A 26,181-nucleotide genomic window follows, 5' to 3' on the forward strand; every position below is an offset into this window, starting at 1 on the left:
CGATCATGAATCGACCTATGAAGGGTCTAAAAAGGACATCAGTGCCTACCACCTTATCTACCAAGAGGGAAGCCACATCAAACAAATGAGCAATAGGGGCTGGTGCAGTGAGTACAGTAGGAATGGCTCCAGTACTAGCCAACTCACTCAAAAAAGTCATGATCTACTGCGCTAGTATGGGGTCCAAAGGGGGAAGACCAGCATCCCCAGTTTGGTTGTCTTCCACTTGTTCAGTATTCTCCTCCTTCTCAACCTCCCTATTCGTGTCTAACTCATCCTGGGGTGCGGGTAGGACCTCCTCTACAAGTACTTCCTCAACTAGAGCCTCAACCCTGGTGGGTTCTGTTTGCCACACCTTTCTCTTTTGCCTCTACCTCGGTCACGCCTTCGTACAACTGGCTCTTCTTTCGGTTCAACTGGAGCTACGGTCCAAACACTATTATTGCAGGTGTTAACCATCTACGGACAAAAGAGTAAAAAAAGTTAGATACCAATTTGGATCACCAAATACCAATTGCAATCAACTTATAGTACCAAGTAAAGAAGATAAAGAAACGTTTCCTAAATTTCTGTTCCTGTTATGGCTACAATTGCACATGCAAGTGTACGTAGTCTCTCAAGTAGTAAAGTGGTTCTTTCAAGCCAGATATCAAACCCACAGGAACCTTAATGAGGCAAATTATTTCTTTCCAAAGAACTACACTAATTGCAATTTTGTGATGGATTTGAGATAATTTATTAATGATTTTAGATGTAAGAAAATTTTCAACAAATAAAAACAATGCAGTAGTTACGTGTATTAATTAGATTACGAGAAATTTCAGGGCAATAGCATAACTTGAAGTCAAGCTTACTATTCTTCGATCTCAGTCTCCGATGGGTTATTTAATTACTGATAAAAAAGGATTATTGATCCAATCATGGTATTTCAACCTATAATTGCCTATCTTTATCGTCAACCTAACTATATCGTTGAGCGGAAATAGACATAAAATAATAAAGACTCATTTAAACTATCATCCTTTATCATAACCAAATATGGTATATAAGTAGGTGTCACGAGCATCCTATCTACGAATCATCCTAGGTTATTCTAGTATGAAAACATTCCTTCCATTCTTTGATCTATTTACTTTTCCTCTTTCGAATCCAAGATAGACAACACATATATTCTAATGCTGGCTAAACATTAAATTCATAACCACAAGAATGCAAGAGTAATTAAAATTAATAACCCATCATCAAATAAGCTCAAATAATATTAAACCATGACTTCGTAGCTATAGCCCTAAATTTTGGGTGCTTAGATACTCATTTTCAAATGATAAAAATAAGTGTTTAACTTCATACAAATTAATGAGAACAAGAAAAGAAGAAGAAAAGGAACCTAAAAATGCTTGTGAACTTCTTGCTCTTACTTCTTTTTCAGATCGAAAATGCTGCTGCTGGCTCTCACCAGCCCTAAAAAATTATTTAAATGCCCTGTTCCAGCTCGCATTGTATTTGAAGTTGAGGATTTCGCTTCTGATGTAGTCAGTGAGAAGCTAAGTTCCGTTTTACGAAACCGTGCTGGTACCGTACCATTGAAGAGGGAAATCCCGCCCCCTGATCATTCTTCAATTATTGTCGGACCCAGAACAATAAACAAGTAAAAAGCCTTTGGGGATGTAGTGGCGCGTTGCGCCACTATAACGCTAAGAAGTTGTCTCTATAGTTTGTATTCTAGCGCGGTGCGCCACTATCGCATCTGCAGAGAATTTGTTATTTTCCTCCTGGCGCGGCACGCCACTATAGCGTCTAGAATGTGCCTTTGAAGTTTTGGCTCTAGCGCGGCGCGTTACTATCATGCTTGTAGGCTAATTTTCTCCCTTATTTCTTGTACTTCTTCAAACTTCCTACATTTAGTTAAACACATATCTTAGTTTGCACTTGATTGGTATTTCATTCAAAACTCACCATTTATCTCCAACATTTTCTCCAAAACGCCTAACAAATATAGGCAAACATGGAACATGGCCTCATAGATGCGCCCAAGATCAGTAGCCTCTCGAAGAAAAATATAGACGTCCCCATACTATTTTGCAAGACTCTACTAGACTCATTTTAGTACGATGAGATCAACGAACCTAGGTCTTTGATACTAATTTTTTCATGATCGCGACCTGCTGTGACTGGCACCTATACTAACCCTTCGGTGGGAGAACCATTACTATAGCCCAACTAACAACAATCTTAAGATATAAATAATTTTAAAGATGCGCAAGTAGGTTTAATCAACAAAATATGAGTTCCCACGAACTCATAAATATCAAGTTATCAACCCAAACATGCGAAAACTCATCTTAGGAACTGAAAGTCAATTGTACCAAAACTCTAAATAACTAACAAGTCTACAAAGGGAATGCAATCCCCAAAAAAAGTCATTAAAGAATAAACCAGTGTCCGAACATCTAAGTCCTAAAAGAAGGACTAGAATAAAAGAGAATCCTCAACTGCCTGAAAGAATATCTTACCCTTGAACTCGGATAATATCACTCCTCTAAGTGAGGTCTTTCGCAACCGGTTGAATATGCCCTTTACTCAACAAAGATAGAACAAGTATAGTATCAGTACACAAAGTCAACAATGTACTGGTAGGATCACGCGGTTAGCCAGTAAGCGAGTTATGGACAAGTAAACCCAGCATAGTAAGAAAATATATACAGAATAACTTAACTATTTCTATCTCAACCTGTACTCAACAAGATCATAGTCCATCAATATCAATATCATGCAATTTTACATAAGGGTCCTCTCATGGGACCTACAAACATTCATTATTTGTCGGAACGTGATACCCGATCCAGCATACAAGCATCCACAATTACAATCAATAATCAACATTATATAACCAAGAAAAGGTTTATCATAAATCAGGCCAGTAGTGATTATTTCACGTAACTCATAGCATGCTTCCTTATTCACATACACATATGCTTACAATACAGTAATTTAACAAGTACAAAACCATCACCTACCTAAAATTCAAGCTTAAACCACTCAAAGGTGCAAGGGCTTTCCCCTTCCGGGTTCGCTCCGCTTGTTCTTGGTCTAAAAACAGTAAATGCATATAAAGGATCAACAAAATGGCCTAACTAATATGAATTATAACACAATTCTCATCCTAGGACAAACCCATGATCCTAACCCCCATTCTAGGGCTACTTCGTTAGTTTTCAAGCTAAAACACTCCCTCAAGATCACCCACCATAGATTATGGGTTCTAAGAATCAATTTACAAGTTTAGGGAGTGAATTATTTATATTTGGCACCAATTTGGGGTGGAAACCAGTAGGACATTGACCTAGGTCATTTCTGTTCCTTTAAAATTGAAGTGGAAATAAAATAAATCATTTTGAGATTTTTTCCGACTTAAGTTCACGACTGTCCCGCCACAGCGGGACCATCCTGCTCTGCAAGCCCCGCTATAGAGGGAATAATCCTACTCTGGCGGGTTGCACAAAAATAGAGAGTTCAAAACTTGAGCTTAAAACTCCCATTTTACAACACACCCTCATCCCATGGCATCTTAAATCATATCCTTCACGCCAAATTAAATTTTGGGAGTTTTACTCGCCCAAAGGCGATTTTGTGAAGCCGTAGAAACTCCATATCTTCTTGGATATCATATAACTCAATCAGATTGTTGATTCTACCCCTCACTTATTATTGGGTCACCCTAGACTTCACCTGACTTGGAATTCATCCAAGTGTAGCCTAGGCTTAAATTTTTTGAAGTTACTACCCGAAGTTTTTTAGCCTAAATTCCTTTTTCCTTGTCCTATACATAATGACGAGGACAGGACGTTACAGAATATTGTTCATTGATTCTTTTTTTTTAAAGAAAAATTTATTTCTTGAATCTTTTGACTCTAATTTATCATCATTAAGGTCATAGATGGTTGATGGTCCTTCAACAAAAATATTCTCTGAAATGTTTGCATAGTATATAGATAAAAGGCATAATACATAAATATATTTTTTAATTTGGTCTTATCACAAGTAGGTATTTAAATTATCATAAAGTTGAACAAATAGACACACACGTCCTACTTGGCATCTTATGTGGCAATTCACATCCTACGCAGCATCTTACTTGACGTCTAACATATATTATGCTACGTAGGATACATGTGTTTGATCAACTTTATACAATTTTAAATGTCAGCTTGTGCACACCCAAAATAGAAAGACATAAATATCATCTGATGCCAAGTTAAAGAACATATTTATGAATTATATTTCTAACATATCGTATATGTGTAACTTCATATATGTATGAATGGAGCTAATGAAGTCTTGGGTTATTATAACTTGACTAGACCATTGTAACAACTATTAAGTTACCGCTAGGTATCACTAAATTTCATGATATTTAGTAAGCATTTGGCCCCAAGTAGTTTTTGGAAAAAACTTGAAAAATTCTTGGGAACTAATGTTTGTCCATATAATTTGTCATTACTTGGCAAATATATTTGGCAAAAATCTCAAGTTTCCAAATTCTAAAAATTTAAAAATTACTCCAAACTTTTATATTTTATAAAAACACCCATCATTTATTACTTGGCCAATTAATAATGGGTATTTTTATTCGATTAATGTATTGATATTGCCCATAGTGTTATTTTATTGTTGTTAATTGTTCTCAATTATGTTATAAAGTTTTTTTAATAGATAATGTTCATTATAAAACGATAACACAAACTTATAGGTATTTTAAATAATTTTTAGAACTTACACGTACAAAATAATATTTTTTAAACTTTACCAAAAATTGAAAAATTTTGTGGTCAAACGCATAGTGAAATTTCTCCAAAATTCACCCAAGAATAACTTTACAAGAATATTTGGGAACTTGGGGCCAAACGGCAACTAAGGTATCTAGTCAACAATAATTTAATTTCTTACCTAGGCTATATTATCTTATCAAGTCTTTGTTGTTAGCATTTTTTTGGGATTACACAAATCTCAGTGTTAAGAGTTATTAATTACGTTCAATCCCTACTCTTTTTCAAATTAGAAAAAATTCTTAAATTTGGTGAAATTAGAATACATCCCAAAAAACATTTCGATACATCGTGTCTAGGTATGTCGTCCCAATATATTATGTCTCAATTTTGAAAACATCACTCAATGTTTGATACATCATGTTTGTCCCGATACATCACATAAAGTGATGCATCCAACCACTATATCACATAAAGTGATGCATCCAACCACTACATCATATAAAGTGATGTATCTGACCGATACATCGCGTAAAGTGATGTATGCGAGAGTAGAAGAGCGTAGAAATTTTTAGAATTCTTTCAAATATTAGGGAATTGTAGAGAATACAATAAAATAAGTTGTTTATTTAGAAGTCACTCCCCGAGAGGGTACCTTAGGTGTGGCCGGCACTCAAAGACCATTGCTGGCCTCAAGAAAACCACTCGATCTGATTATTCATTCAATCACTCAGCGAAAGACTCAATTTAATAGATATTAACTCAAGTGGGCACTCAGAAACATCATCATCAATAAATAATTGATAAATTGAAAAAGACTTCAAAGTATAATGTAACTCAACGTCATAAACTCAATAATGAAATTATGGTTTAAAAAAGACTCTGAAAGTATCCTTCTAGTCAACTCGACTATGTTTATGAAGCCTATATCAACTATTCAGAAAGTTCCGAGACAAGCCCACGACTACCTCCAAGTAACTACTCAAATAATGAATGAAATAAATATGATTCCTCCCAAAGTAAGGAGGTCTCACAACTATTAGAAAGGACTTAGATCTTCAACAGAGCATCTATTGATGATCTCTAGTACTTGTATCTGCATCGTAAAATAATGCAGGCCAAAAAGGCGTCAATACATGAAATGTATGAATATGTAAAATAGCTGAAAGGGGATACAATCAACAGTACTCAACCTCAACTCAAAGGACTTAACTTTGAAATAGTTCAACTCAAATAAGCAAGTGATACGTACAGAGAATGCTTTAAAAGATATGGATAAGTAAATGTATCTTAGTATATAAAAATATGATATTTTTATTTCATTAGGGAGTTTCTCTAACTGACAACCATCACTTATGAGCTAGTGACAATATAATAAAGCGATATCGTTGCCACATCTATCCAATACCTTGCCAAGGTAATGGACATCAACATCTATGGATCCACAATCAATCAAAGTCCATTATTTTAGGACTTGGGAGGCATGGCCTTTATCCTATGCTGGCTATGTAGTTTATGGGTTCACCCCATATCGGTGCTCAATACTACTCTCAAAATACTTTATTATGCTCATATACATCAAGTGAGTAAAATACTCAAAATACTCATTTAGTGTCTTTTGGACTTAGCTTAAAACTCAACTTATCTCAATTCATCTCTTCTTTTTTAAATTAGATATAATTTCAACTCAATGATTTGGGTGAAAATCGTTGTTAACCTTATTCCCAAGACATCAGGGAGACATTATGGAAATAAGGGAAAGCCCATGCTACGTTAATCTAGAAATGCAATCGAAATATTTCTAAGGGAGTTGAAAACTACCCTATTGACCTTTGATTTTACGAATTCCTAGTCATGATTGAGCACTAAATGTAAATGCATGTAGTTAAAGTTAAGAATGATTTCATACCGTTAAACAAGCGATCAGAGTGGAAGATTTGAGAGAGTTTTGGGAGTTTTTGAGTGAGGAATTATAGAGAATGGGAGAAACCATTCTTCTCCCATCCGGCGGCGCCGCTCTAGTGGGAATATTCTTGCTAGAGCGGGAACGGGTGGGTCAGTGTGGTTTGAAAATGGGTCCAGCTCCTTTGGATAATCCCTTTTAAGTGTGTATTGGAGGTGATTTCATTTGTACCGTAACTCGGAGTATGCAAATTTTCCTTAGATTATGGGCAACAGTCGTTTCCTGCAATGAGCCCTAAACCTGCTCGTACCTTTCCTTACGTGTCATTTGGAGACGAACGAGGGGTAAATTGGTATCTATTGTACAATCAGAACCATCGTTAATTTTGATTTAAAAGAAATTACTAAAATTTGGCTTGACTGGGTCCCACTACCCCATTAGAGGGGGGTGGTCCCACCGGGGCATCGTTGCTAGAGTAGAAAATCGTGGGACAGAACTTAAGTCGCGATTTTTTTTATTTTCTCCACTTCTCTCAAGTTGATGTTAGAGGCGAGGGTTTCTGCAAAACCCTCCAAAAAAACTGCTCTTGAATGAAGAAGAGGAGGGGAGGGAATCACAGCTTTTCGAAAGCTTCAACCCATGGAATTCAATCTGGTCTTACCAATGGAGCACCTGGAACCAATGATTTCAGTAGTGTTATCTCTACGCTAATGTTTGGAGCCCAAGTAGGCTAATCTTCTCTTTTCTGAGTAGTAAACGTATACCTATTGTGTAATATAAAAGGAAAATTAATGAGAATTCATATACTAAGTTGTGGGTCATGGGTTACGAGCAGAGATCTAATTGTGATAGGGTCAAATTCAAATGTGACCTGGGTAGAAAGGTGCTATAGTGAATTGAGAAGTTATTGATTGTGATGTTTTGTATGCAGCTAGTTAATTTTTATCGGGCATAGAATCTCGTAAAGAAAAGTAAAACTAGTAGATTCTGAGGTTAGACCTGTAAGGTTTGGTAGTGTGGACATTGATTATTCTCGGAATTGTCTTAAATGTGTGATTGAGTTACTTATGATATGCCTAAACGTGTACAGATAGGGGTAACAAGTTAGTCCTTATATAAATGAGCACTTACTGATCTATTTTTGTGATGAACCTTTTTTTGGTGATATAAATTTTGTGAATATTGAATGTAATTGTGAATGTAGTATGTTTGAATCGGGTGTCACATTCCGACACATATATGGATCGAGTGTCACATTCCAATATGTATCTGGATCGAATGTCATGTTCCAATATATTCTTAGATCGGGTGTTATGTTCCGACATATTCTTGAATCGAGTATCACGTTCTGACATAAATATGACTGAATTGGGTCCCTGAGAGGGCCAAGTATGTGTGTGTGGATGGTCCCATGAGAGGACCTGATGGTATATGCATTTTCATGTAATAATAAGGTTAGTGGTAGATGAGCCATGGACTAAGAACTATAAATGAACTCTTAAGTTGAGGCATGCTAGATATAGAGAATTATGATCATCAATACGCTTATTGGTGGGTAAGAGGATGGGCCTTGTTAGGCCTGGATGTGATCTATATGGTATAATCGTATTCTATATTTATACACTTAGAAGTTGAGGTTTATAGTTGCCAGAGAGTGTTACCATTGTGATTTCCATGAATAACTGAGGTAGGGATAATGGCTATTTAGAAATCAGGTGAGTTGGGGAGTGTGGTTGTGAGATGGATATGCTTTATCTTGTGAGACAATTAGATCAACTAGTGAGGGTTGGGCGAAACCATTGAACGGTTAAGGTTGCTAGGTGGGGACTATTGGGGTGATGGAAAAATAGTAAGGTGGTCCCTAACCCACAGGTTTTAAGTTGTGACTAAGATGGTAGTGGAACCATGTTGTTTAGGGTGGTAAATACCCTAAGGGTGAGAACAAGGAGTGAACTTATTGGGTTGGGGTGACTAAATTGAGGAAGTTTAAGTACTATGATATCTCTTACTTTTTGTTCATATATTATGCGGTGGGTATCAGATTGAACGATGATGCCTACTAGTACGTGTTATTTGTACTGATACTATTTTTGCTATGCCACTTGGCATAGTCTGGTTGCAGGGTCAGTTATGTTTCGTAGGTGAAGATGAAAGCAATTCTCCAGCAGCTTCTACTTTTTCTTTATCTTGGTGAAAGCTGAGTCATTGGCCTTATATTTTATTTCTACTCTTAGTAGCTCTTGTACCTGTTTAGACTAGTATCCTTGGGGGTTTTATATAATTGAATGAACTGATTTTTAACAGAGTTTTCTTCAAATTTTTTTTTGTTAATTATTCAAGTTTGTCTTAAATTCCGCAACCGTTTTTATGTAAAGGTTCTCTTCCTTAAGGTGTATAGTGGGTGCTCATATGGCCCGGTGGGTTGGATCGTAATGAATTTATATACAAAAACTCAACAGAAATTATAGATAACTCAGGAACTCAATTCATGGAACCTCAGAACTCACTCAACTCAACTCAATGAAGATGTAAGGCACGAGGACGAACTCAATCCAACGTTGTGATTATTCTTACATACCTGAATCTTAGGAATTATTGAAGAAAAGCATTTGGCTTTGAACGTTGTAGCATGAAGTTGAGAAACTCTCCCATGGATTCATTGGAATAAAAGTTTGGGGAAGAAATTTGATTGAAAACCTTAGGATTCATAAATGAGATCTTGAACTTGGAGTCTTTAAATCTTCCCATATTGGAGAAATTCCTTTCTTGAAGTTCTTGATTTTTGGGAGAAGGAGAAATCTATACGTAGAAGAATGTTAGTTGGTCGTAAGATTGAGAAAACTGACCTTTTAATGAGTCTTGTTGGCCAATTCGGCGAGCTGGAGGTTTCCTCGCCGAACTATTCGGCGAGTCACTGAAAGGGCGCTTTAGATCACCTAAAATAACAGATTTTGGAGGTTTTCGGGTCCATTCGGTGAGCTCAATCAGCTAGGCGCCAAACCATTCAGCGAGTCGCTAAATTAGCAGGTGATCTTGTTGAATTGTCCTGTACGGACATGCTTCAGTAAAACAATCATGACTTTCTACTCCAAACTCGAAATGACACAAACTTGGCGGCGTTGGAAAGAGTACTCATAGACCTTTAATTTTATAGGTCATGGGACACCTAATTATTTATATTCTAGGAGATATGATCATTTTAAGTTGACCCAAGTAAAATCTTTTACCGAAACTGAATTTGTAAGGAACCTTTCAACTCGACTTTGTGCTAGAGGATCCTTGTGACCTTAATTCATCTCCAAATCTATTCTCACACTAAAGAATTATCCTCCACCCATGCAAACAATTATGAATCATTCGGTACAACCCCATACACATATGAAGGATGACTCGGTCTTAGCTTAAAAAAAATTCGGGGTGTTACATTAGGTAATTTGTTCTTTTTTTTTTGGTAATAAGATTTACATAATCTCAAAGCCCCGAGTTCCATTGAAATGCTTCTCATTTTCTGATTAATTTTTTTCTGAGATTAAGTAATTGGATTAAATAAAAAAAAAATTGCTGGACATTAGAAAATAGGTAATAGTGACAAATCAATATATGGTAAGTTGTTCTTAACAATTAAATTCAAATCCGAATTAGATCACATAATCTCAAGTATTTCAAATTTATTCAATAGCTGTACACTTTTTTCTTACTTTACTTTTAAATTTTATTATTTTAATAATAAGTAGAGTACACATAACAAAAATAAAGAAAAAAAAGGGGTTTTTCATCTTTCCCAGTTGTTCTTCATCATGGTTAATTTGGAGGTTCAACGTTTGTAAGTGTTTACGTGTGAGATTGCTAATTATTTATAGCAAAATCTATTACACCTTAGTGTTATTTTGTAACTTGATACACTTGACTGTGGCTTGTCTAAGTAGTGCAGAAGTATCTTCGATAACTTTATTTAATTTGAAACTGCTAGCTTTTCCATCTTTGATCATTCTTATAATTAGCAAAGAGTTCAGTTTGATGTTGAGCATTCCTTTTGTTTGACTATTTTTAATCATGCTTCTCTATTTATTTGTTTGTTTGTTTTCAGACTCGATCAAGTCATTCTCGATTACATGTCTATAAGAGGTTTACATCAGACAAGAGAGACATTTTGTCGTGAAATTTTTGCTAATCAAAATTTTGATGGTAAGTAAGTCCTTTTAGTGAATTTTATTATTGTAATCAGATTTTAAAAACTGATCCTCTAATGAACTAACAGATGTGTTGTAGAAATGGTTGCTTTTGAGTCATAAATTCTTATGCTTAAATTGTTTGGTAACTTTTACATATGAATACATATATATGGTACATTGTTCTTGAAATTTTTGTTAATAAGTTGAGGTTACATTAGAATTCCCTAATAAGGTGAAAATCGTATCCGAACTTGCTTTAAAATCAAACTCCCCCTCAACTATGAACAATAATTATTCTCCTCCTCCTCCCCCAAATTTCTAATTGACTTTTTAAAAGTCTATTTTACCCTTTGTATTTTCTTTTTTCTTCATTAAAATCATGATTTTTTATTTGTTAAACTAGGTAACAATTTTCTATAAAATAAAAAAATTATGTTTCTATTCAAAAAAATAAAAGTAAAAAAATGCTAATTGAGTATATAAGTTATTGAGGTTTTATAATGGAATAAATTAGCAGAGTAAAAAGTTAATATTTTAATAATAATCAAAACTCTAATATTTATTAATACAAATAAAAATAATAGGTAATAATAACTTTTAAATATATTTCAAAGCAGGTAATATTAAAATATTTATAAAAATAGAGGTATATTCTATAATATTTTTTCAAAGATTATCTATTTGTATTGTGATTAATTTTTTATTTTCTTTAATATAAAAGTCATTTCATTATTGACAACCAAAATTGTTTTATAGACATACGAGATAAGAGAGAAGTGAAACATGTATCTATATACATATGTACTTGTTTAATTCATATACTATTAAAATAATAATCATAAAAGATAACACTAGATTTAGTGACAAGATAAAAAAAATTATTCTACTTATAATGTTAATGAACTTAAATAAAAATATATAAATACTTAGATAATTAAAAAAAAAATATTCTAAGTAATATAAAAGATATTACATAGATGGACGAATAAAATAGACATTCTATAGGATGGTGTGGGGGAAGAGAATATCTATTGTTCATACTTGAGGGGAACCTTTGATTTTTAAAGGGAAGTTGAGGAATGTAAATGATTTTTACCCTTACCTCATGTTGGAATTTTTAGTATTTGATGAAATTGAATTGATGTGATAATGTGATATCAAACTTTGAAGTACTAATTTTGATTTTGTGGTTCATTTCAGCTGTCAATTCTTCTCAAGAAGCATTCCTACAAATGTGGTGGAGTAAATTCTATGAAACATATATCTCTGTGTTCCCTGACTTTCCTATACTCAATGCTGAATCCTTTGATAAGGTGTGTTACCTATGGACCTTTACAATGATTATACATGTTTAATTTGATATATATATATATATATGCAAACTAAATATATACTTGATTTCTATATTCTTAGGTAGCATCTATAGTGGAACACGTTGTGGCTAACGACATTCATGCAAATCAATCAAATACTTCTGATCATACGAGAGAAAAAATATCTAATGTGATGCCCGTGACGTTGTCACCTCCTTTGATGGCGTCCTCTTCTGTGATGGAATCCAATGATCCTACAAAAATAGATGCGATGATTTCAGAATTATTGTTAGAGGACTTTTCACTGTCTCTTGATCAGTTGAATGAAAGGAATGACATAATTCCATTCGCAAACAATGCTAGGTAATACACATGAACTATTAAAATTTTGAATTCCTGTTTCATGATCCTTAAATGTTAAAAAAAAAAAAGTGGCGTGGATTGTATGTGTATTGTTATTAATTATGAATTTATGATGTATGAAAGGTCAAGAATTTCATGCAAAACTTGTCTATTTAGGAATGCTCTTTAGTGTACGAAAGGTCAAGAGTTTGATGCAAAACTTGTCTATTTGTACTGTAACTTGAAATAATATTCCAAATATATTTTGTATATGAAATCATTGATTTGGTTGCTGATTTTGTGTATTAGAATCTTCTAATTTTGTATATTGTATGTTCATGTTCTTCAGCTATCAAATGTCAACTATTCTATCAGAGGAGAATTCAAGAGTACGTTCACATTTTTCTACATATTAACTTGCAAGTTTTTCGATAAATAATTACTTGGAAATAAGTTACAAGTTTTAATTTTTTTCAGGATAACAGACATGACATAAATTTGGAAGGACCATCAAATATGCATGCCCCTACAAATGCCTCTGATCATACAAGAGAAAAAATATCTAATGTGATGCCTGTGACGTTGTCACCTCATTTGATGGCGTCCTCTCCTGTGATGGACTCCAATGATCCTAAACAAATAGAATCGATGGTTTCAGAATTATTGTTAGAGGACTTTTCACTGTCTCTTGATCAGTTAAATGAAAGGAATGACATAATTCCATTTGCAAGCAATGCTAGGTAATACACATGAATTATTAAAATTTTGAATTCCTGTTTCATGATTCTTAAATGTTAAAAAAAAAAAGTGGCGTGGATTGTATGTGTGTTGTTATTAATTATGAATTTATGATGTATGAAAGGTCAAGAGTTTCATGCAAAACTTGTCTATTTGGGAATGCTCTTTAGTGTAATAACTAGAACCAACTATTGTATTATTCCAAATATATTTTGTATATGAAATCATTGCTTTGGTTGCTGATTTTGTGTATTAGAATCTTCTAATTTTGTATATTGTATGTTCATGTCCTTCAGCTATCAAATGTCAACTGTTCTATCAGAGGGAAATTCAAGAGTACGTTCACATTTTTTTACACATTAACTTGCAAGTTTTTCGATAAATAATTACTTGGAAATAAGATACAAGTTTTTATTCTTATCAGGGTAACAGACATGACATAAACTTGGAAGGACCATCAAATATAAATGCCCCTACAAATGCTTTGCCTACTTCACCAGCACTCTTAGATGCAGGTTTGTTTCTAATTTAGCTTTAAATATCTTGCATTTAGTTTGTAATTTTTTTTGTCTTTTGAATTGATGATGTTGGATGTTTGAATATTTAGATAAGTTGTAAATGCTTTTAGCATAAGCAACTCATTAAAAGGATAAATGTGCATATATGTTGAAGAGGACTAGCTGACTTTTAATAGTGTAGAAAATTATAAATCCCTTTTACTGTGAATCATTATTATATATGTCTACTAGGGTACGCTATGAGTTGGACGAAAATGAGTCAATGAAAATGGATAAAATATTCTATCCAATTCATATTTGATATGGATAAAATGGGTAAATTCAATCCATTGCTTCTTATTAATTTTAAAAAAATAAGTACTTTCGGATTACAAGTTTTTTTTCCTTATTCTTTTTCTCCTTTTGGGATGTGTTTGGTATGAAGGAAAATATTTCATGTTTTCCTAGAAATATTTTCTAATTTAAGGAAAGAATTGAATTTTTTTTATGTATAGGAGTCATTTTTCTTAAATTAGAGTAAAGTAAGTCCATTTTTTTTTTTTAAAAAAAACAATTAAATTAACCAAACATAGGAAAATTAAAAAATATTTTTTAAGATACCATACATACCTTTAATAAGTGTACTTTTCAAAGGTACCTACACTCTAGGGCTCTTCCTACTTCCACTTTTTTTGGCTGACAAGATAGTAATATTAGTCACTTAGAGATCGTTTGGTGTGACAGATAAAAATAAATAATTTTGGGATAAAAAAAATAGTCTAGGGATAAAATTTTCGTGTTTTGTTTGGCTGCCAAGGTTGGATTACTTATCCCACCATTTATACCATATAGATAGGATAAGTTATTCCATATAGATGACAGGATAACTTATCCCAAGATAGCAAATTTCAGAATAATTAATTCTGAAATAACTTGTTTCCAACCAAACGACCCCAATATGCTTCGGTACATATAGTAGTGGCAGCGCGGAATGTCTGCTAGTAGGAGGATGGGGAGTACTGGTAGTAGTACAACTATTACATATTATCCAATATACAAGAAGGTTTGATATGCCTAATAGAAAAGTTCTTACTTTGTTTGCCTCTAATTTACCCAAGACAAACATCAATGGAACTTCCCGACACAAAAAGGAGTTAGTTTGCTTCATTCTTGCTCCCTTACTTGCTAAAACATTTGCCACACCAAGTTCAAAGTAGCTCTACAATTCAGACATTCGGAATTTCATCTCCGATGACATTTTTTTAGTTAGTGATAAGAATGGAGATAGTTATTTCATCTATTTTAATATTAAAAATTAAATTTTTGAGATTGACAATGATTTTTTTTTTCTGAGTGAGGTCGTATAATGGGATTTATAATGGGAATCTCTGTAAGGTCTTCTCTTTTCACCCTTATGCCTATAATATAAAAGGAAAAAGTGTACTAAGAGTTTTCTTTATTATTAGTCTTATGGCAAGGAAAAATTATTATATATTTATTAATATAAATGTATTTCCTAATTTGATTCTAAAATATAAATTTATTATGCTATATGTGTATGTTCATGTCAGTGTTGTTAAAAGCGTAGTGGACCAAAATAATATTTTTATTACATAAGGAGCAAAATATTACACACACAAAATAAAACTCTCACAATAAGTGCTTTGACACTTTACTTTTTCATAAGAGTTTTGCTCTCTATTTTTTCTTTTCTAATACACTCTTTCTTACACACTTTCTTACAATTTCCATTTCTCTAACACTTACATATTCATGCGTATTTATAAGAAAGTTATGCCACCATTTGAAAGATCCTAGAATCATGGCTTGCCTAATATTGTCAAAACTAGAAGTTGTGTTCAACTTGACAACGATGATGAAGTTGTATTCAATTTGACAAGGATGATGGCTTCAAGTTGATAAGAACAATCTAGCATATGTGAATGCAAGTTGGATCTAAGTTGGATAGTTTTCAAATTAAAATTGAGTTGTCATCTTTGATCATGAAGTTAGTTGTCAAATTGAGTTTGAATTCTAACACCCCCCCCCCTCAAACTCAATTTTGCATTCTGAGTTTTTTTTGAGCATATGAAATGCCTCCTCTTTCAATGGCTTCATAAATATATCTGCTAACTGATCGTTAGTGCTGCAGTAGACTAATTCCACTTTCTTGTTCGTTGGTTTTTGTCTTGTACACCCATTTGACCCCAATAGGACTATGTCTTTCTGGCAGACTTGTTAGCTTTCATGTGTCATTTCTTCTGATGGCAGTAATTTCTTCGTCCATTGCCTTCTGACATTTAACATCTTCAGTTTTCTCTTCATATGTTACTGAATCACATTCAGCCATTAAACATAATAAGAAATAGTTGAGAGTTGTCTTTATGGGTTCAGTACCATTATAGACCTCACGGAGACTACATATTTTTGTTGGAGATTCACTTGAGCTGCTACTACTTGGTGATGCAGATATTGAAGAAGTTGTTGCAACAGGGATTTGTGGTGGACTTTGTCTGTCACCTTGTTCATTTTGATCAACAAAATCATTATCATCTTCATCATGGAAGAACAACCCTTCAACTTTCATTTTTTCTTCACTCTACTTCTAATAATCACCTTCATCAAATTCAATATCTCTTGAGATAATCACCTTCATCAAATTCAATATCTCTTGAGATAATCACCTTCTTCGTGAGAGGATTATACAATCTGTAAGTTTTGCTTCTTTTATCATATCTGTCACGATCCAAAAATCGGGTGTGATAACACTTATTCTTTTCCACCGGATAAGTCAGCCTAAACCCAATAAATATGGAAGGTAAAAGCGGAAGACAGTTTAGATAAATGAATATAGATAAAGTGGTAACTTAGTCAACTATAAAATCCTCCATGGACTGATTGTCACATGTACAAGCTTTCTAATTACAGGATACGAAATAAATACAAGTCTCAATCTCTGTCTCTCGAATAGAACAAAGTAATAAGTAAAGAGGTACATGAAAGATGGACGACATCAACAACTACCTCTCGAATCACCTCAGAAGCCACGGATGAAAATAAGAAAAACTGGGTCATTGTCCGGGCTCAGAACCTACACAAGTGTAGTTAGCAAGGAGTGAGTATCAACAACGCAGTACCCAGCAAGTAAACAACTAAGACTAAGCAAAGCTAGTAAAATACATGTATTCCTGCCACACCATCCAACCCTCAGACTACAACTTGCACAGAAATCAACCTAATCTAATAGTTCTAATAGCACAGTATTCATATACCTCAAAAACAGTACAATTCAATTCGCAAGCAAATCAACACAATCAATAATAAAGATCTGGAGAATATTAGAGGTAAACCCGTTGACAATAACAAAAGATGTATGATGAAGCGAAATGCAATGCAATGTCACATATCGTGATGCATGTCTACCCTAATGATACATATCTGCTAATCACCTCAGACCAAAATTTATGGGGGCCTCACATAGACCATGCATCTGTCGGAGAAGACTTTGGCTATAACATTCGCTGGAAAAGATCTCGGCCATAATATCCGTTGGAAAAGACCTCGGCCGGCGAAAAAGACCTCGGCAAATCATCTCGATCGAAGAAATCTCGGTCTCAATATCCAGTATCACACTCATATCACTTCCTCAGCCATCACAACTAAGTGTATGAATAAGTAATGAGTGAAAACAGAATGGATATTCACATATAATGTCATATAGTCTACAATCACCCAATTAATCAATATCATATCAATAACATATAAATATATCCAAATATTCACAACAAGCCCAAGGTTCTATCACAACGAACACCACATGTCATCTCATCTTAATTTTTCCATTTATCGCCCCACTCTTTATCAACAAGTTCATTTGAATATCAATAGTTCTTAACACCATTTTCTATCAATCCTCAACACATAAGACACGAATATATGATCGTATAGGCTTTAGAATATGTTTAGAAATTCACTTGCCTCGAATTCGATTTCACTAGTCCAAAACTTGAGCCTTACTCTTATGTTGGCGCTCCGAATCAAGATGATCTATTCAAATATGTAATTACAATAAGAACAAGAGTCTAACGATACCCAAAGCAATATTTTTAAAAATCGGATCGAAACACCCGAAAAACCCTATTTCGTAAATAAAAAGAAAATTCAAAATATTTTACATGAAAATGACCCTTGAAGTATTTAGAAACTAATTTTGAAAATCAATTTGAATTTGGAGTTGAAATGAGCCCTCAAACACCAATTTTACTAAAATTCATCTTCTTGAGAAAACCCCAATATTCAGATCCGAAACCCCAACTAAATATGAAATATTTCTTGAAAAAATATCTTACCCATATTTAGGAACTTTTAAATATGAAATTTCATCAAAAATGGAGTTAAAATCGACCTTGAAATCCTTAATTTAGTAAAGTTTAACTTTACTGGGAAAATCCAAATTATACGTGCGGTTAATATGATGAAAATAATCAATGAATCAATAAATTTATGTCAAAATTAAGTTATTCATAAAAAAAAGGATCCTAAATATACCTTTTTCATCAAAAAATGGAGCCCAAATCGATAAAACTCCAATTTACCCAAGAAATTTATGGATAAGAAAAGAAAACCAGATGAAGAAATCACGATAAAATGTCGAATTGAGTATACTAACCCCCATATTATATTGAGAAGAAATCCACAAGAGTCACTCCATTCCGAGCTCTAGAACTCCTGATATACTCAAAATACCACATGAACACAGTTTGAAATTTATATACATGTACAACTCTATTTGCATTAGAAAATCTACAACTTATATTTTCACTAAAAGAGCTGTAAATCCCTCATACGCTAGCGAAATGGAACGATTCTTTTTTCTAAATGTCTTAAATAATGATACGGACTTGCTCCTTCAATCAAAACTCAATTTTGAACTCGCTTGCCCAATCAAATATCATTTCTGCTCGGTAAATAATTATTCTTATTTTACAATAAAAGTCCATTTTTGGCTTAGCAAAAATGCACCAAACTTTGCAGATAAGTCTTATAATTCTTGTTCAAAATTTTAGAAGTTTTGAAATAGTTTTTTGATCTTTAAAACTAATAATGAACCTTTAGTTGCCAAAATTTGCTGAAACAGCGTCAAAGCATCAAAGAAGCTTAAAAACCCACCCAAAACTCATTCGGAGCTTCCCGAACACAAAACAATATGCCACTAACTTGAAAATGATATTTTGGACTTACTAGAACTGACGAAATTTGAATTTGAGGTCTTCTTGACTCGAAACTCGAAAAGTCACAACTAAACTAACTTAGGCCTCCAAAATACTAAAATGAGTTCACGACTTCCAAAAATTACAACGAAGCTCTACCTAGCGTTAGAATCACCTTTTGAAACCACTGGAACTATCAGAAATCCAATCCGAGCATCCGAACCCCAAATGTTGACCAAAGTCAAACTTGGATCAAACTGTAACTCAATTTCCAATTTCAGACTTAAATTCCACGTTTCAACTCCGAATCTAATTCCGAAAAGTCTACTAGACTAATTTCCATATTACGGAATATATGGAATCTATGAAATTTCATTCCGATACTCGAAACTCCAAATGACTTCGAAACTCAAAATTTGACAACTTAAGTTTTTAAAACTCATTTTCTAGCAAAACCTCAACTTTTCACAAGATTTTCAAAAACCAACTTTCATATCCAATCTAAAATGACTCAGGACAACTAATGGGAGGGGTAAAATAGTAATTTTATCAAAAATGTCGAAAATGACCTTTAGGTCATTACAATATCCAACGAAGATGCACTTTTCTCCTCTATGATCGAGCTTCTTTCTTAACTATTCAGGAACATGGACATATGATACACAACCAAATGTCTTGAGATGTCTAACTCTAGGCTTTTGACCACTCCACGCTTTATTTGGTGTCATATATTATATATTTTTTGTTGGAAAATGATTCAATAAATAAACTACAAATTGAACAGCTTCAGCCCAGAAATTTCTTGATAAATGCTTAATTTCACCATACTCCTTGCCATGTTGAGAATGGTACGATTCTTTCTTTCTGCGACTTCGTTTTGTTGAGGTATGTATCTAACTGCTAACTGATGAATAATTCCATGCCTTTTAACAAAATCTTCAAATAGAGTTGCAGTGTATTCACCTTCTTCTATCAAATCTGAGTATCTTAAGATAATACCCATTTTATTTTTCCACCATTGCTTCTAACTTTTTGAATCTTTCAAGTGTTTCTGATTTTTCTTTCAAAATATATACCAAACTTTTTTTTACTGTAATCATCAATAAAAATTAGGTAATATTTGTTTCCACCAAGTGATGGTATGTCAAATGGATCAGCTAAATTCGAATGCACAATCACGAGTGATCTTCTAGCTCTTATGGACTTTCCAACTTCAAAACTTTGTCGGTGTTATTTTCCTTTGATGCAGATTTCACATAGTTGATCGAGTGAATTTATTTCTGGCAGACCGTTCACCATCTTTTCTTTTGCTAACAGCTTTAGACCAGAAAATTCAAGATGTTCATATCTCAAGTGCCAAACCAACGAGTCATCCTCCTTTGATGTCTTTGCACCAGAGATATTTTCAAAGTTTGATTCATCAATACTTTGATAAATTGCGTTCAACGCTTTGCTATCTCTTTCTCGATTTTTTTCCAGCACTCATTTTTCTTCATTTGATAGAGCCGGCTTAGCTGTTGCATCTGTCGGTACATCGTAACCGATTTCAATCAGATCCCAACAATCAATTGCACCAAGTAGGACTTTCATCTAGATACTCTAGTTGCCATAATTTGATTTTGTTAATTTTGGGATTTGAAACTGGAACATATTTGATATCGTGGCGTGTATAAAACCAAAGCTCAGATACCACTTGTTGAAAGTGTAGTGGATCAAAATAATATTTTTATTACACAAGGAGCAAAATACTACACACACAAAATAAAACTCTCACAACTTTCTCACAATAAATGCTTCGGCACCTCACTGTTTCATAAGAACTTTGCTCTCTATTTTTTCTTTTCTAATGCACTCTTTCTTACACACTTTCTTACAATTTCCATTTCTCTAACACTTACATATTCATGCCTATTTATAAGAAAGTTAAGCCACCATTTGGAAGATCCTAGAATCATGGCTTGCCTAATATTGCCATAACTAGAAGTTGTGTTCAACTTGACAAGGATGATAAAGTTGTGTTCAATTTGACAAGGATGATGACTTCAAGTTGATAAGAACAATCTTGCATATGTGAATGCAAGTTGGGTCCAAATTAGATAGTTTTAAAATTGAAATTGAGTTGCCATCTTTGACAGATAAGATTAATTGTCTAATTGAGTTTGAATTCCAACTAGTGTAGTTTGAGCATAAACTCAAGTTGAAACTAACATGGAAGAAAGTATGAAATAAACAAACTTTAAAACTTAGATGTAGCAATATAATTGGTGTGATGAGTGCTCTTCATTAATTGCATGATAAGTTCTTTTCTAATTGTTAAATTTCTTTTTGATTTTTTGTACCTGCAGGGAACAATAGATCTCTCCAACAAGCACCTCATCAACAATGGCCAGTGCACACTCAAAAGGAACAGTTTCCGAGAGCAATATTATTTCCTCAACAAAATACATTACCCGATGGAGCAGCTGAATACTATGCTAATAAGTTCAAACGTACCCTTGCAAGTTTTAGAAATAGTGGCACTCAAGGTGAATCGAGTGGAAAAAATGCACGAGTAAGTTGAATATAATACTCAAGTTATCATTTCGCTTTTAGGGATTGAGAAACAAAATATAATAAGCTATCTCACTAAAACTCCTGCTATGCGTAGGTTCGGAAAAGGGCCCGACCACAAGCGTATTGATCGAATTTTTTTTCTAATTCTTATTCTTTTTTTTTCTTCATCTTCTGACATTGGATAGGTGTATGCTGAATCAAATCAAAGAAACTTGGGGAATTTATTAGCATATCAACAAACAATAGCTCCTACAGGAAGATATGGAAAGCAACCTGTAATGCAGAGCGGAAAAAAGAGAAAAACTCCATTGAGTACTCCGGCATTAGTAAGATCAACTTTCTTCATCTACTTCTTAAATTCATTCATGTGTTTGTGTTTCCATTTCACTAGATAAAATGAGTAAAATTTATGGTTATTCAATCGATTCAATCCATTTTAAATGGGTTGATTATCCAATCATTTAAAATGGATTAATCCACATTTTCCATCATAAAATATGGATAATTCATGAGTACCCATCGATTGCCCTCCCTTTAAATATGCAACGGTACTGTAAGAACCTCTAAAAAGTACACTTATTAAGGGTGTGTTTGATATGAAGAAATATATTTTTCAATTTTTTTATTTTTGGTTGATTTTAATGTTTTGAAAAATATTTTTTCAAATGGATCTATTTTTCTCTAATTTAAGAAAAATTACTTCCATATATAAAGTATGGGGAAATAAATTCAAAACTTTCCTTAAATCAGAAAAATATTTTCTAGGAATACATGAAAATATTTTTTCTTCATACCAAACACACATAAACAGAGAATAAAAATAAGAAAAAAATCTTGTAATTTGAAAGTACTTCATATATATTATCCATTGAGTTTATTCATTTTTATCCATATCAAGTATGAGTCAAATCGAATATTTTATATATTTTCACCTGATTCTTTGATCAATCCATATCTGAATCCCCCGTTTCATTTGCCACCCCTACTGAGATACATCATCATTTTTTTGAGAATAAATTATACCTTATTCTTGCACATGTAATATATATATACCTGAGTTGTAGGTTGTGAAAGACAGAGCTATTGTCACTGGCAACGGAAGTCAAAGTAATTCAACCTGTACATGGATGGAAAGAGCTAAACGAAAAGGTATATATGTACATATCTTTTGTTAGGGTTAATACTCACCTAGCTATCCAATATTCTTTTATTGAGGAAATAACTTTACCCCAATATAATTGACTTTATATTGCTTTACAGGCATCTCTTTTAAACAGATTCGTAACTTTTGCACAACAAATATCAAGCCTTTATGTTGCCACTTCAATACACAAGGAGAGTTTTTGGCTACTGCGGGACGCGATATGAAGGTTTGCCTAATTTATTTTCAACAGAAATATATTTTTATCTCAACTTCTCTTGGTAATGAATTTGTACCGCGATGTATGTTTAGGTTCTGATTTGGGAGTTGGGAAATAACAGTTTTAGTAGTAGAGAAGGTCATACTCAGGGTATTACAGATGTCCGTTTTAGACCAAACTCAATGATGTTTGCAACATCTTCCTTTGACAAAACTGTGAAGATATGGGATGCAGCTGAGGTAAGTACCTCTATTGCTACAATTTCTTGAATTGATTTGTGTCTATTACAACCATAATATTGCACATATATGTCACCAATTTGTCATTACCCAGCCTAGCAAGACTTATCGAAACCTTGATGGACATGATGGGCATGTAATGTCCGTAGATTATCACCCAACAAAGGACGGTCTTCTCAGTTCTTGCGATCACAAAAATGAAATTAGATTGTGGGATGTCAATAGGCTTAATTGCCAACTTATTCTTAAGGTTGGTGTCTCTACTTCCTTCCATTTTTTCTTATTTTTAGATGTTGATAAAGAAGTAGCTCTATTTGACAAGCGGAGACTTCGTAATTTGTTAATTAGTTGTTTCCATTTCAATTTAGCTATTATTCATTATAAAAATTTGTATTGATGATTTGCTCTTGGTATAAATGTAGGGAGGGAGTAAACAAGTTAGATTTCAACCTCAACTTGGGAATCTTTTGGCAAGTTCTACCGAAAATATTATAAATATTTTTGATATCGAGACTAATAACATCCAGAAAAGGGTACAAGTAAGATGCTTATTCTTAATCATTGGACAAACTTGTTATAAATCTCTTACATGTTGTATGAATGTGATTTTATTTTCTTTGATTTATAGGGACATGTTAACAACGTTAGTTCAATCTGTTGGGATAGAACTGGGAATTACTTGGCATCTGTGAGCGAAGATAGTGCACGAATATGGTCTATTAGTGATGGAAAATGTATATTTGAATTGTTCTCCGGTGAGAATAAGTTTCAGTCGTGCATTTTTCACCCCGCGTACGCTCAAATGGTGGTAATTGGTTCCAATAAGGTATGCTTAGCACAACTTGGACATATTTTGCTCAAGTGTTGGGACTCATATATAAGTTCTTCGTAGACTTGGATTGAGTAATGTCTCGATATATTTTGATACATGTCGAATGTTGTTGCAGTTCTTGGAGTTGTGGAATCCGGTCTACCAGAGCAACATAACTTCGTCATATAATGCACATGATGATATAGTTACTTCATTAGCAGATTCACCTGCTAAAGGAATTATAGCTTCAGTGAGTTATGATCAATGGATCAAGATATGGTCATGATTGTATTTCGGTGACAATATTCTTAGTGCACCATCAATGTAATGACTTATATCAAGTCACAATCTTACACCGTTATTTCAAACTCATATGCTCTATTTTATCATTTGAAACTTGACATTAAAAATGTTCATTAGACTTGTTGTTATTGTTGGGTTTTGAAAGTCGTGGATGGAAAATAAAGAGTTGTGACTTTTACGAAGAGTTATGATTTTTTTAAAAAGTTGTGATTTTTCTGAAAGGTTGTGACTTTTTTGATAAGGCACAATAAGCACTTGTTCACACTACCATTTGTTGTCTATAAATAGAGGATTTTCCTCTCATTTTTAAACAATGAATTTCTAAAGTTCTTCTTAATCATAATTTTAGGTACCGGCACGCCGGTGAGAAGATTGTTCTATCCTAGGAGGATATCTTCTATTAACTGTGGGTATTTGAGGGGGAATTATTTTCTTAAAGACACATTGTGCATTTAGTGGACTCGATTTTCTTCTTTTCAATATTATTTTTGTTTTTTTCTTACAAATTATGTTTTCATTACTAGTTTTAATTTCTAATTTTGAAAACTTGCGAGAAATTTTGTTGTTTATTATTTCTGCAAGTTTTTGTAATACAAAAGCTTTTTTTTACAAATTTGTTTTTATATATAAAAGTTTTTGTTGAACAAAACTATTTTTCTAATAGACAATAGTTATTTAATAAACATCAAACTTTAAACTTGAATAATTAAATGAATTTAAATTCTTAAATTGGAAAGTTTACAAAACAATATTATTACGTATATATGTTAAGGATCCTATTTTATTAGAATATTTTATAACTGTTTATTTATACAAACCTTAGAACTTGAAAGGTTAGAAAATGATCAAATAGATCAAAAAATTTATTTATCTTTTTGATTTTATTTTTTGGGTGTCAGGACTTTCATGTTGCTTCAAGTTATAAAAAAATTATGGCAATAGTTAAATGACATAGCCACAATTTTTTTCACTATGATAATTTTTGGGTGTCAGGACTTTCAAGTTGCACCTTTGCTTGACTAGTCCCTTTGATCTGAAAGTATCCAGTTTATGATTGGTTGGGGGCTTCTCAAGTGTTTCAAACAATCATATGAAGAGGAGCTCGTCTTTTACCTGCAGTTATTATGATGCTGCATAATCCTATTTTTGATCCTTAAATTGGGCACTAACTGTTTCTCTAGTTTTAGAATCTTCCTTGGTTGGATTGTTGGTCTGTGAAAGTGGAGAAGCTCAATCTTCCTTCACTTTCCATATCTAAACTAGTCATGTAATCAATCAAAGTATTCCCTTCCCTATATACATGTTGAATTATAACATGAAAGTGTAGAGCTAGAGAATTAATATCCCCAACTAGATCCGCAAATAGAGCAGAAATGTGCCAAGGTATTTCTCATATGCCTGAGAGAATCTTTACTAATAATAAAGAGTAAGTTTCAATAAATTCCTTATTGAGGCCATGGTAATACAATGATAAATTGCTTCTTTATAGCAATTGCTTCTACTTAAATATTGTTAGCTTCATGGACTTCTTTTCTTTTGTTGGAACTGTAGTAGACCAAAATAATATTTTTATTACATAAGGAGCAAAATATTATATACACAAAATAAAATTCTCACAATAAGTGCTCACTTTTTCATCAGAGCTTTGCTCTCTTTTTTTTCTTCTCTAATGCATTATCACTTGCACACTTTCTTACATTAACTCATACATAGGAATGACAAAAGGGACATATATATTTATAGATGGATTTGTGGTGGTGGAGGAGATTTCTAGACAAGATTTTTAACTTCCTTTTCAAACTTTGCTACTCTTAATTCAAATATGGAAGCTTGAAGTTATCTCCAATCTTCTGCATGCTTCTTTTAAATTCTTTAGTTTACTTGAGCAAATTGAATTCTCCATCTTTAGTTTACGTTGCCAAGTTGAATTCCTCCATCTTTAGTTTACTTCTCCAAGTTGAATTCCTCCTACT

At 33.2% G+C, this 26,181-nt stretch overlaps 1 protein-coding gene across 1 annotated transcript; it reads left to right on the forward strand.

Annotated features, from left to right (window-relative positions):
• Positions 1-1,436: 1,436 nt before the first annotated feature.
• LOC129905001 (uncharacterized) lies at positions 1,437-24,357 on the forward strand. The gene is made up of 17 exons (XM_055980411.1): positions 1,437-1,648; positions 10,757-10,854; positions 12,042-12,154; positions 12,255-12,517; positions 12,846-12,885; positions 12,974-13,236; positions 13,531-13,570; positions 13,659-13,749; positions 21,287-21,492; positions 21,680-21,820; positions 22,559-22,643; positions 22,755-22,864; positions 22,948-23,094; positions 23,189-23,344; positions 23,517-23,633; positions 23,723-23,920; positions 24,042-24,357. Exons 1-17 carry the CDS (start codon positions 1,437-1,439, stop codon positions 24,189-24,191), a joined length of 2,430 nt encoding a protein of 809 aa, XP_055836386.1. The 3' UTR covers positions 24,192-24,357.
• Positions 24,358-26,181: the final 1,824 nt, after the last annotated feature.

Source organism: Solanum dulcamara, chromosome 10 (genome assembly GCF_947179165.1).
Source record: "Solanum dulcamara chromosome 10, daSolDulc1.2, whole genome shotgun sequence".
Lineage (NCBI taxonomy): Eukaryota > Viridiplantae > Streptophyta > Magnoliopsida > Solanales > Solanaceae > Solanum > Solanum dulcamara.

What these genes read in the sequence shown, in the direction of transcription:
- LOC129905001 (XM_055980411.1), top strand. Translation starts at nt 1,437, where the DNA reads ATGCTGCTGCTGGCTCTCACCAGCCCTAAAAAATTATTTAAATGCCCT. An exon ending in CGAGTGGAAAAAATGCACGA is followed by an intron (nt 21,493 to 21,679) that starts GTAAGTTGAATA and finishes GACATTGGATAG; the next exon opens with GTGTATGCTGAATCAAATCA. An exon ending in TGGTAATTGGTTCCAATAAG is followed by an intron (nt 23,921 to 24,041) that starts GTATGCTTAGCA and finishes ATGTTGTTGCAG; the next exon opens with TTCTTGGAGTTGTGGAATCC.